Raw genomic sequence first — 12,461 nt, forward strand, 5'->3', positions numbered from 1 at the left:
CAGTCAATGATCGGGTTACTTTCATGTTGGAAAAACAGGTCTGTTTCTGAGGCACAGGCAGCCCCAGCAGGACAAGGGCAAGTCCCATTCACCAGGGTAACACCACATTAATTTCTGAGCAGCTCTCATGCTGGAGTCTACTCCTCTCCGTATGCTTATACTGCAAAAAAACAGGAGGTGTTCAGGATATTTCCCAAAGAAATCAAGGATCTGTGACCACACAGTCTGCTCAGCTCTTGCCACTTTGGAATTTATGAGCAAAATCCAACCAAATGTGACAGCAGGATCTGGTTCCATGGAGTCTGTGAAAGCTGGTGAGCACCCAGGGAAGAGAGACATCAGCTGTCTTCACTGAGGGGAAGGCAACAGCAGGCACAAAGTGTTACCAGTTTTGCTGGGCCCACCAGCTGGTGCCCCACAGCTGGCCACAGCATGTGCTGCCTCTTGCCTGCATGAGGGAACAGGGCAGGCAGGAAGGACTGAAGGTGGGTCAGGGCCCAAGAAGATGTTCAGTGATCTGGGGGAGGCATGGGCACAAGAACTGCAGTCGCTCTGCCCCTCATAATACAACTTCTTTCTTCCTGCACAAATAATAATTCTGTCAGAGGAGTTCCCTTAGTTATGGCAAGTGCACGCCTTATTTCAATGTCACTAGAAAGCTGAAGGAGCTATCAGTGAAGGAGGAGAACCAGGAGAAGATGGAGTTGTGGTAAGCTGACAAGCAGCCGAGTTTGATGTCGTGCTCAAGAGAGGTCAAGGCAGCCAGCAGGCTGAAAAAGATGAAAGCTATCCTTCAGATTTTGCCAAAAAATTTGGACACCTTTCCAGCCTTGTGCTCCCACATCTGTAACAACGGTGTCAAGAGGTGCTTGAGAAGCACTAGAGATGGGAACACTAGTGGTCCCACCCTGAAGGCTGGAAGGAGGACAGCCTTTTCTGCTCTACCTGTCCTCAGCGTCACCTGCCCTTGAAGGGAAGCTGGAAGCAGCAGCACTCAGAACAAGCCCTCATCTCTCAAAAGAGGGAGGTGGTGAGCTACCCTTGGCTGGAAATAGGCAAATCCCCGTACGCTGCCTGTGGGCCGCTGCCAGAGTCTGTCTTGACGTGGCACCCCAGATGGCCAGGGCACCCTTGTGAATCACCTCCTGCCGTGGGAAGGCCAAAGCAGCCCTGCTGAGCCAGCTTCTGCACTGCTCCTGAAGTCTTCTGGGGACAAACTAGACACTCATACACAGAGCTACAAGCGCAGCTGTGCTGCCAGCGTGGTTTGCGTCCTCTGAGAAGGGAGAGGTACCCTAGCATGATACCTGACCCTGGAGGCATCCTACGTGGAGCCTTCCAGGCTGCAGGGCCTCTTCCAGGTCTTCCACAGTCTCTTGTTCTTGCTGTGTTTTTCCTTCCAGCTTCACTCTCTTTTCCCTGTCCAGGGAGTAAGTCAGTCCTCCTTCTCCTGCCTCCCAAAGCCCCTACTCGTGTTTATCACCATTTATTTTATTTTTTTTTCCCCCCAAACTTTGGAGCCAGGCAATTTTATCAGCAAGGGCTCTTGTCCTCGGAAAAACATGCATATTTACCAGTGCCATTCTGTCAGCACTGCACGTATGTCTGTCTTGAAAATATCTTTGTTATCTCAAGGGCCAGGTGGTCAGAAATAAATGTAGCCCAGCAGACTAACTGCACCTCCTAATCCACCACCTGCCCAAGGCTGATTACCAACAGAGCACTGGAAGCCATTCCTGGGAACGGCTGTTGGGGACCAGTGTGAGACACCAGCAGATCAGCAGGATATATTAATTTGGAAAAACATTCTGAGTAATGAACACTGAGGGCAAAGTCTGCCTGCAAATAATGGGAGGACACTCACACCTAACCCCCACAAAAGGACTAAGGTCTTTAAATGTCTTTTCTGCACATGATTCTTCAAGCTATCCTCATGCACAGCCCGCTTTGCCCAAACACAGAGTGATAGCTGGTCAATACTTTGTAATCCCTGAGACTAACTGAGCCTTCAAGTCTATCAGAAAAAAAAAATCAGTACAAGGGCCTGACCCTGGCAGGATTAGTACCCCATGCTGTCTGAAAACTGCTCTCCCCATGTCAAACACAGACCTCAGCCCAAGCCGGCTGCAGTTCCCTGAAGGTTTATATGTTTGCTGGTGTAATTCTCACAAACAGCTTCTTGGGAAATGTCAGCAACAGGGTGTGTGAGGGATGCCCAACACAAAGAAAACACATTCCTCTGTCTGAGAGGACTAAGGTGTTTTTAGACAGGAATTATGTGCTTAGAAGGTAGTGCTGTCTTTATGTTTTCCCTCTGCAACACAGCATGGAAGCTCAAAAAAAAACCAACGCACAAGTAGGGGCTGGAAGGCAAGAAATAGAAAGACACAGAAAATGAGGCATTTTGTTTTACATCGCATTCTGTACTGCGCACTGACTCTGCACATAGCAAGGACAAGAATGAGTTACTGTTTGTTCCATTAAAGGTTAACTTAAACTTTCACTGTGAAATTTCAGAGTCAGCAACTTGGAGACTTAAATTGCCCAACTTGGAGATTTAAACTGCCTAACCTTCCCCCGTTTGTTTGACAGCCCTTTCTGGATGATTAATGGAAAGCTATAAACAGCATTTGCATAAGGATATCTATCTCCTTTGCTGGGAAGAAGAGGTTCTGAAACTGGCTTTGTAAGACGCACGGACAGCAAATGAGGGTCTTTTAGGTCTGAGCAAGCAGACAGCACAGGTTTCTACTATTTACAAGCCAGCTGTCATCAGCCCGAAAGCAAGAACCAGTCCTTACTGTTGACACTGGAGCAGCATTCCTCTCCCCAAATGACCAACCGTCAGACCTTTGTCCCCACCCCAGCTCCCCAGACAGTATTACGAGCCCCTGGCGACACACACCCACTAGCAAGGTTACCCCCAGGGCAGTAGTGTTCCCAGATTCAATGACATGAATATGTTTTGTTCAGGAAGGTGTCCAGGGTGTCTTCTTCACCCAGGCAAGCGGCAGGCAGCAATCGGCAGGTTAGCAGTTGCCCTTCCAGGAAAGTGCTTCTTCCTCCTCATGATATGAGGAGGGAGAACCCATCAACTATGGGTTGGCAGCGTGTGTACAGGCCCAAAAGATGCATCCGTCCTCGCCTGTGGAAAATGGGACACGCTCTCCTTCTAAAAACAGAGCCTTGCAAAGACTGCACAAGCCAAATCCAGGAGTTTTGCTGTATTTCGTCTCTTGCTGCTGCTCTTCCCTTGTTGCCCCAGTTCAGGACACCTGCAAACCTGCACCTATGGCTCCTACTGATGCTCAAACTGTCCCCAAATCTTCCCTTGGTGAGCTGGGTGCTCTCCGGGCTCCCCTATCACCCCCAGCAGTGCCATGTCCCACACCAGCTCCATGGGGAACATACAGACTGGGTGAATGACATTCTAATTCCTGTTCCCATCAGTGCCATGGGTTTTCCTTGGATTTCCTTCGGATATATTACTAACCCCTCTTGCTCTTACTTTGCAGGGAGGGCGTAATGAGACTACAGCTCACTTGGAAAAAATATGAGAGTTGCAAGCACAACAGCAGTTCCCAGGAGCGTGACTGTGCTACATGTGCACATCCAAGGCCAAAATTCAGCTGCATATCTGATGCGGAGGCAGAAGCCATATTGAGGCTGCCAAGCCTTTCCAAGGCACGAACACAAACCCTTTGGAATGTGCCCCAACAAGCAGCTTTGGCCTCTTCAAGAACAGCAGAGATTGTCAGTCCTGCAGAATGAGACACATCTTGACCCTCCTGTGAGGTAACTGCTCAGACTGAGTTTCCCCTTAGAGCCTGACCCCACAGGCCTCAAGTCCTTGAAAGCGTAGGCACCAGTACAATGCCCAGTGTTTGCTCCTGTTCAGGCACAGAACAACTTTGCACACACAGCCCTGGGTGGAATATAAGGCACAATTTTATTTTCTCTCATTCCTCTTTCTCAGTTTGCACCCATCACAATGTTGTTTTCTGGCAGTGAGGCTATGAAGTGATCCTCGTGGATCCTTTGTGGGGATCCTTGTGGTTTGTGCTCATGCAGCAGCCAGCAGCAGTGCCCTGGGCTCGCAGGGGCTCACCTGACTGCTCACAGCACCACTGTCCTGAGCAAACTCCTCTGCGAGGTGTCGCTGGGTGGCCCACCCAAACACTCCGAGCTCTCCTTCACTTGTCCACAGCACGACCAGTGTGGGCAGCCAGGGTGACCTTTGTGTCCATGGCCACAGCCTTGGTACCCACCTGCAAGAGAAAAGGCATCATCAGCTGAACCAAAAACGGGCCAGAAAATCCCAGTGTGTCAGAGGCTTTCAGAGAGTGCTTCAGCTCCAGGACTTGTCTAAGACGGGGAGGCACGTGCTGATGAGAACACAGCTTATTCAAGGCCAAAATTGCCAGGGCTCCATAAAGAAAAGAGAACAACCGAGGGGGACCTTCCCGTTCCGATCACTGGTGAAAGCTGAGGATTTCCGTCCCCTTGCCTGCTGAGTAATGCAAGACACAAAACCCCGTGCCAGCTACTGGTGGCTCTGGCCAGAGCTAGATACAGATCGAGCACAGAAAAAGGAAGAGGCTGGTTCTGTATTAAGCCATGCAAAACACACAATGACACATGCAAGCCAAGGACAGGGAAGCTGGTTGGGATTAAACAAATAAGGGAGTTGAACTCTCATCCTAAATAAGGAGTGAGGCTTCTCCATAGGACAGCATTGGGCACTGCGTGACACTGCCCGGAAGCTCCCAACCTGCCAGCACTGGAACAGGAACAGTATAAATGCAGTGCTGCTTAGCCTCACTGAGAAGGGCTGAAAGACAGAGCTGCCCTGCCCCATCTCCTGCAGAGTTGGCTCAGGTCTCTGTCTATGGGGTGTGCTGCATAGACCCTTAGCATGCCCTGCTGCATTTCTCACTGCTGCAGTCCCATCCTACCAGAAGATATGTCCACACAGGTTATCACAGGCCTGGTACATGTGCAAGGCAGGAGTTGGGTTGGAGTATCTACTCACAGCTATCGACACTAGGGAGCCCCAAATGCAAGAAACCTTCCTGACACCAGCAGCATGGGTAAAGCTGAGCACTCACCTGGCATGGTCCCCCCACAGGCACAGCGAGCAGCTTTCTGCCCTCCGCTTGAGCAGAACGTGCAGCAGTGAAACACGCCCTGGTGCTCGCGGAACTTGTTTTTCACCATCAGAGTGAATGGAGAGCCCTGGAGAGGACAAGCAAGCAGATAGGCTGCTGCAGTGGATGCCACCAGATGTTGTGTCTATGTTTTCAAAAACCAACCGGGTGATCCTGTCAGTCACAGATCTCTAAGCGCAGTCTTAAACTGCTAAGTGGTTGAGGTAATCCTTAGAAAGATTTAAAGCAAATACTTAGAAAAGAAAAGCAGGTAAAGAAGAAGCAGCGCAAGAGAAACAAGAAATGCTACCTGTACATGCTGCCCTTTCACATAGATGCAGACAGCATACAAGCCCGGCTCCTCAGGGCTGTAGGAAATATGGTAGGTCCCATCACCGTTATCACACACTGTTGGCTTGACTGCACTACAAACAGAGAGAAGTCCAAGAGGTCAGTGACTGGCAGAAAATTGCTCTACATGTGAACCACTGTTTGGCCTAGATTTGTGGTCGGTTCCTTATCCTCAAACTCGTTCAGCAGCTGTGGGTCTCAAGCGAGCTTAACAGGATGCATAAGCAATGCTCAAGCACTGAGTAGCTTTTACACACACCTGCTACCGGGAGCTGCAATAGCCATACAAAGGAAGTCACACAAAGCTAGCTGCACTGCAAGGATCTGTAGCAACCCTGAGCGCTGAAAGAGCAGAAGATGACAGACAGCACACTTGCAAGTCAGATTATCCCGTCAGATAAGAGCCCTCAGAAATGGGGTAAATTCACAGCTTCAGAGAGCAGTTACCTCCAGAAGAGCCCATGAATAAGACAGGACATAAACAGGGCAGGTTTGAATCACTTCAACCACTGTCCCAAACGCATTGACCCCAACTCTTCTCCTCAGTGCTCTGAGGAGTCCTAGGTCCCTGCTGGTGAACTCTCCCTTTCCAAAGTGAAGCTCACTGGGTTTCACAAGGAACCCTGCTGGACAGAGTGCCAGGGAGAAAGCATCAGCTAGTTACTTAGGGACTGATTGCCTGCTTCACAGAAAGATGGAAAGAGCTTTCCACAGACAATTATCAGGCAGCTCTGCATAGAGGACGGTATTCTTCCTAATCCTCACTAATTAGTCTTTTGTGCCCCACAACATGTCAGTTTATAATCTTCCAGATTTGCAGGCTGTATTCCCCACCCCCCACCGTTTCACATCAATACAGCTGCCTACATCATTTCCTGCCATAAACTGTGTGGTGATACTTCACGCTCTTCTGTAGCTGCTGTGCCTCAACACAAAGCCAGACGGCTTTCAGCAACGGATGTACAACTGCATGCACACAAGAACAAGAAATTGAGCTAATGTGGCCACAGCGACCTCTACCCCACCAAGCAAAATCCACATAATCCTCATGTGCACCTAAGGAAGGAAGGTACGTTGGAACGATATTTTTGAACAATGATGCTCTACTGATAAGCATCTGTGCAGCCAGCACTGTTTCTGTATGCCCTGTCAACACTTCCCCATAGCAAGGAGCTTTCGCATCCTGTCCCTTTTTTCATTAGGTCATCCCACGAACAGTGGATCCTGGAACAAGTTAGACCGGCATCTTGCTCCAGCTACATTTTACGTACTATAAAACAGAACAGATGTTTTTCTTAAGAACTGACCCCCATGTGGTTCTGCATTCGTGTCTGGCTGCTTCACAGTAACACAAAATATTTTTTTTAGTTGGTCATTTTCATTGTGGAAACACTTAGGAGCTCAAGTGTGGTTTTCTTGCTTTTGCTAGAAAATCTCCGAACATGTTAAAGTGCTCAACATTGCAACTACATGAGAAAGCAAGGTGAAGTCCTGACACAGATTCTTTCTCCAGAACATCAACTAGGCACTGTCAGAGGCTCCCAGGCTTGGTGGGCTGTCTGTCTGACTCGGGACGGTCATGCTGGAGTTGCTATGTTTTATGCTCATTAGGTGTTAACAAAAGCAGGAGCCCTGGGTGTCTACTGGTAGAGGTGGGAAGGAGCAACAGCTCATTCTGACAATGTGTAACACCCACTGAGAGCTGAATCCCTTAAGAAGCCCCAAATCACTCAAAGAGTCAATACAAAGCTGAGCCAACGCTGTCAAGCTCCACACAGCCAAATACAACCAGTAGGAAGCACTGTTATACTGGTGGGAAGAACAGTAGTGCCTTTTCCCCTACAGATTCTGACCCACAAGCTGAAGCCTGCCCAAACAAGACAGGAGCCAGGGTAAGGGAAGCAGAAAAGCAAACCCAGTGACCAGGGTGAAACTCAGGTGAAATACCCACCAGTCTCTCTTGTCCTTGTGGGTGATGGTGACCCGCACGGCTTCTCCTCCTCGCCCCATCCGCTCCCCCGTGGTGTCATTGCAGAGCAGGGTAAAGCCAGTCAGCTGGTTCTGACGGGCACTGTGGAGATCTGCGAGGCAGAGAAACAGGACCAGAAAGGATTCACACCAGCCATGATTGCCGTGATTGCCACCTTCCACCTACTTTGCAGTGTTGCAGTCCCATCAGAGCACAGCCAGGACTCTGCTGCTGGGGTGGGTGTACAGCTCCTTCCACCCACAGGGAAAAGTAAAGATATCACTGGGGACCAAGAGAGCGGACAGCTGTAGGCGCTGTGAGATGTTGGGCAGGCTTAGCCCGGAGGTCTGTATAGACCAGGGTGCTCTCCTGCCTGCCCCTCTGAGCCCAGCTGGCATCTTCCCAGAAGGCCTCAAGGTGCGCCACGCAACCAGGACGGAGGAGGAACAGCACACTGTGCAGTGTTCCAGAGACTTCAGCACTTACAGTTTGGCATGGAAAGGATCAAACGAGGATCTGCCCTGCGCAGGCCATTACTGACCAGAGGTGGCTGCACTCTGTGGGCTGGTCTGAACGTTATCTGTTTGCTGGCTGTACTACTCCACGTCCTTAATAAGCAAACATCCATGAAACTATCTACTATGCCAGTTATTCCCACGGCAATCTCAGCAGAAGCTGCAAAGCAAACTCGCTCAGCCACAGAGGGGATCTGTCTGGGCCCATGCTGCAGAACAGCTGGGGCCACCGGGTGAGCATCACATCCTGCCACTGCAGGCGCCATCCCCTGAGCAAGCTGTGGTCTTTGGCCTACGGGTTGCTCTCCTTACACCTCACCCCATGCTGAGGTCAGTGATGTTGCGGAGGGCAGCTCCAGTATGCTGTCACATCTGGCTGGGGATAGCTCTCTGTCTCCCTGCCCAGCACAGCTCCTGTAAGCCCTCAGCAAGCAATGCAACCTCTGGCAGGGCTCTACCTGCCGTACCCGTCTGCCCCTAGTCACTACCTGGACAGCAGGGAGCCAACAGTGCCCTAAGCTGCACACCATGTGGGTACAGAGAACGGAGAGGTGACTTCAGGGAACAGGGTGTTCCCATTCAGCTGTGGTACAGCACCCCATTACCTTCCCCATGCAGGGTACATCTGGCTGGATCAACCACTTTATTGAGAATGGCCCCAAAAACTTCATAGCCGGAACACTGCCCTGCCCTCTCCTGGGGAGAAAACTGGATCCCGTTGTCCACGCTGGGGTGAGTGTTGTAAGCAATGCTGTTCAGCTTTGCCAGCCGGCTTGCCACCACCCCTTTGGTGATGAGGATCTCCAGGTCCGAGCCGCTCATCAGCAAACGCTCCGTGAACTCCACACCTGTCCTCATGTCCAGCAGCAGCTGCTGCAGCTGGGCCTTCTGCAAGTGCAGCAGGTTTTCCTTCTGCACCTTCAAGTCCTCCAGCTGCTTCAGCAGCTGGTCCCGGTGCTCTTCAATTGCTTTCACATACCCACTGGCAAACAGACAGATCTCTGTTGCCACGGCCTCTGTGCGACTGCGAACGGCACTGCCCATGTCATCAATCTGGCTCAGCACACCCTCTAGGGTACTCATGTGCTGTTGGGTGCCTTTCAGCAGCTCCCGCAGGGCATCCCCATGCCTGTGGATGACGTTGCTGGTGAAGTCATAGGGGTGCTGCCGGTGCCTGTCTACAACGCAATCCCGGCACACAGGCTGGTCACACTGCTCGCAGAACAGCCTTAGCTCCTCTGTGGGATGGGAAGGGCAGAAGAGAGGCTTCCCGGCCTGGCTGCAATCCTTGGTGTTCTCCAGCTCCGTCACGGCATGCGAGGCTGTCTTCTTCTGTCTCCTAGAAGAGAGCAACCACACATGGCTTCACGCATGTTGGATACGAAATGTAAACACCCTTGCAAATGCCAGTCTGTACAGACTGCAAGTCACAGCGTGCGCCACTCCCTCCTGTCTCCACTGAAATTCACTCTGCATGAAGGGGTTTGTGGTCTCCTGAGGATAAGGCTCCACACAAAAGAGGACAGCATCTGCAAAGCAGCTCATTAGAGGCTGCTCTCAGGCTCTCTGCATGCTGTCAGCACTGTTTTCAGACACAAGAATCGTGTGCCCCACCATGGCCACACAGACCAGGGAATGGGCTGTCAGGCTGTTACTGCCAGCAGCCCCTTCAGGGAGCCTGACATGGGACAATGGGAGAGACAAGTGGGATAGTTCCAGTTACCCCCAGAGCCCACCACGAGAAAGGCAGCAGGAGGGTGGTGAACTCTGCAAAGTGAGAGCTGGCAGGAGGTGTCTCAAAACAGTATTGCTCACCGACAGTCACTTCTGGAGAGGAACGGAAGGTGCCAGCCATCAGGCCAATGATTTTCACCAGCTTTAAATTCACTGAGGCAAATGAGTTCTAATATCCCTTAGGGGAAAATCTAGTTCAGGCCACTGCCAGAAGACAGTCTGTGGTAAAACATTTAATATTCTGAAAGTCAAACTCCGTTTCCTTCTGGCCATCAAAGTGAGGTCCTGCTCAGACAAGACCAAGGATGGCACACAAAGAACCTGTTAGGACCCAACCATCCACCATGTCACAGAGCAGCACGAGAATATTTCCATTTTCAGCTATTTTGGACAGTGAGAGCTAGTTATTGAGCAGGATGTAAAAGCCTTCTCTCCTTCCTTGTCTCCTGCACTAATGACTTTGGCAGCTGCAATGGGAATACCAAGCCATAAGCAAAGAAATACTCCAAGGACCAAAGTCTGTAGAGTTGCTCTGGCAACACAAAGCAACCTCCTCACAGGGCAGGGCACAGCCCTTACACTACTTCCCACTAATCTCCCTTGGGTCCGGCACATTTTCAAAGCCTTCTAGCATTATTTGCATAACACCCTTCAAATTCACACTTCCCTGACTTCAACCTAAGACCTCTCTCACTTATTCCATGGAGCACAACAGTGGCACTCAGATCGTTAGAAATCTTCCCTACACACCAGGAAATAATTTCAAAATGGTTTTCCTTGGCTCTTGTTCTGCTCTGCCATCAACTAAATCAGGTACAAGTCTGCAGATGCTAGTGGGCTGAAAAAATGATATCAGTAATTTAGGTAGGAAGCGGGTCACTGGGACAAATTTTCTACTGCTTTATACCTTCTGCAGTTATTTCTGTCAGTGTGGCAGGCTGCTATTCAAGGTTGCAGTTTGTTACTCTTCAGCAGCTTGCATGGAACATGAGGCATTAGCTAATCAGAATGGTATGCTCAAAATTACAGCCCTGAGTGGAAAGGTAACTAAGAGTCCAAGCCATTTTACCACAGGCACCAGTATCTGCAGGGGGGCAGGGCAGTGAGGAATATGCCTCAGTTCTTTCTGGGGAAAGAATTTGCTAATCAAGCGGAAAGGAGCAGCAAACATGGAGGGAGTAGGCTGAGCTGATTAACCCAGGCTAAGAGGCTTCCCTGGCTAGTGTTATACTGCGTGTTTTTCTGACCCTGCCTGTCACTGCTTTGCTTCAGAAGGCCATTCAGACTTCCTATCACTTTTTTCCATAGCGCTGGCTGTCCTCTGCCCTGCTGACAGGCCACTGTGTCCGCCTCCTCTTCAGCTCCTACCTCTGTTGCAGTCATCTCTTCTTCCTGCCTTACTGACATGACCTTCTCTGAGGTAAACAGCTCTCTTCTGCTGTCACTTCTTCAATTTTCCCGTATTCCAACAGAACTAAACCCTGCAACATCAGGCACACTGCGGAGCAATAGTGTTACTACTGTAGGCTCCCAGCCTCGCAGAAATGCTGAAAATGTACCCAAGATACATGGACACAACAGTTAACAGGCAGGCACACGGGTCGATCATCAGGAGGTAGCAACCACAGCAGGCAGGCTAGTGTCAGGACTTCCACTTACCTCCTTTCGCTTTACCTAAGGGTGCCTTTGCACATACACACAGTAAATGTTTCTGGAGGTGGACAGAGGCAGACCACCAGCAGCTTAACTTCTCCATTTTCCCCTGGGAGACGTGCCTTCTCCAAAGCACAACTCCAAAGCTCTCGTCCTGCTAACACTCTGCCCACACCCACGCCTGCTGGAGCACTGTCAGCCTCCCCACCCAGCGATGCTAAACCGGGATGCAAACCAGCAAGCTGATCTTGGACTTAATGGCCTCACCTGAACAGGGCTGCCTGACCTACCGCTAGCAGCTTGCCGGTCCCCACCTGAGCATGGAGTATCATCCAGGAAGGACGAAAACCCGACAGAGACTTGAACAAACTTGGAAGACAGGCAGGTTTAGTGCTCTGGCTAGTTCTGCCTGGGTCCCTGCCTGCTGCACCCACCCACACGCTGCCCTCCAGCAGCCCGAGGAGGGAAGGCCCCCACGCACCCCGTGGCGAGGTGGCCCCGTCCGGGCCGGGCCTCGCCGCCCCCTCACCTGTGGGCCTGGCAGCAGAAGAGGCAGAGGTCGGCCCCGCAGGTCAGGCAGCGCCTGGCGGCCGCCCCGTCGGCGCAGAGGTCGCACCCCGCCGCCGCCCCGCCGCCGCTCAGCGCCAGGTAGTCGGGGGTGAGCTGGCCGACGCCGCCGGGCGGCAGCGGCACCTCAGCGTCGCACACCGGGCAGAGGACGCTGCGGCCGCCGGCCCGGCCCGCTTCCCCGAGCGGCCCGAGCCGCCGCAGGCAGGGCGCGCACAGCGAGTGTAAGCACGGCAGCAGCCGCGGCGAGACGCGGGGCTCGGCGCACACCGGGCAGCGCGGCCCACACGACATGCCGGCGGCTCCGCTCGGCAGCAACACTCCGCCGAGCCTCCCGCCCCGGCCGCTAACGGCCCGCCGGGGCCGCGCGCACCGCCCCCGCGCGCCGCCCCCGGCCGCTGGGCGTTGCTAGGGGCGACGGCGGTTGGGGCCCCTGTGAGAGGCTGCGGGGTGAGGGGCGACGGGTGCCGGGGCGGCCGGGGGCCCCCCGCCGCCTCCCCCGGGGCTCCCTCTCCGGGACGGGAC

General features: G+C 52.3%; 1 protein-coding gene across 1 annotated transcript; it reads right to left on the reverse strand.

Annotated features, from left to right (window-relative positions):
* Positions 1 to 3,999: 3,999 nt before the first annotated feature.
* Positions 4,000 to 12,230, reverse strand: TRIM45 (tripartite motif containing 45; the record flags this gene model as incomplete). Its single annotated transcript, XM_082305166.1, has 6 exons — positions 4,000 to 4,268; positions 5,109 to 5,235; positions 5,458 to 5,572; positions 7,450 to 7,579; positions 8,588 to 9,321; positions 11,899 to 12,230. 6 exons carry the CDS (start codon positions 12,228 to 12,230, stop codon positions 4,117 to 4,119), a joined length of 1,590 nt encoding a protein of 529 aa, XP_082161292.1. The 3' UTR covers positions 4,000 to 4,116.
* Positions 12,231 to 12,461: the final 231 nt, after the last annotated feature.

Source organism: Platalea leucorodia (assembly GCF_965183815.1).
Source record: "Platalea leucorodia genome assembly, chromosome: 2".
Taxonomy (NCBI): Eukaryota; Metazoa; Chordata; class Aves; order Pelecaniformes; family Threskiornithidae; genus Platalea; species Platalea leucorodia.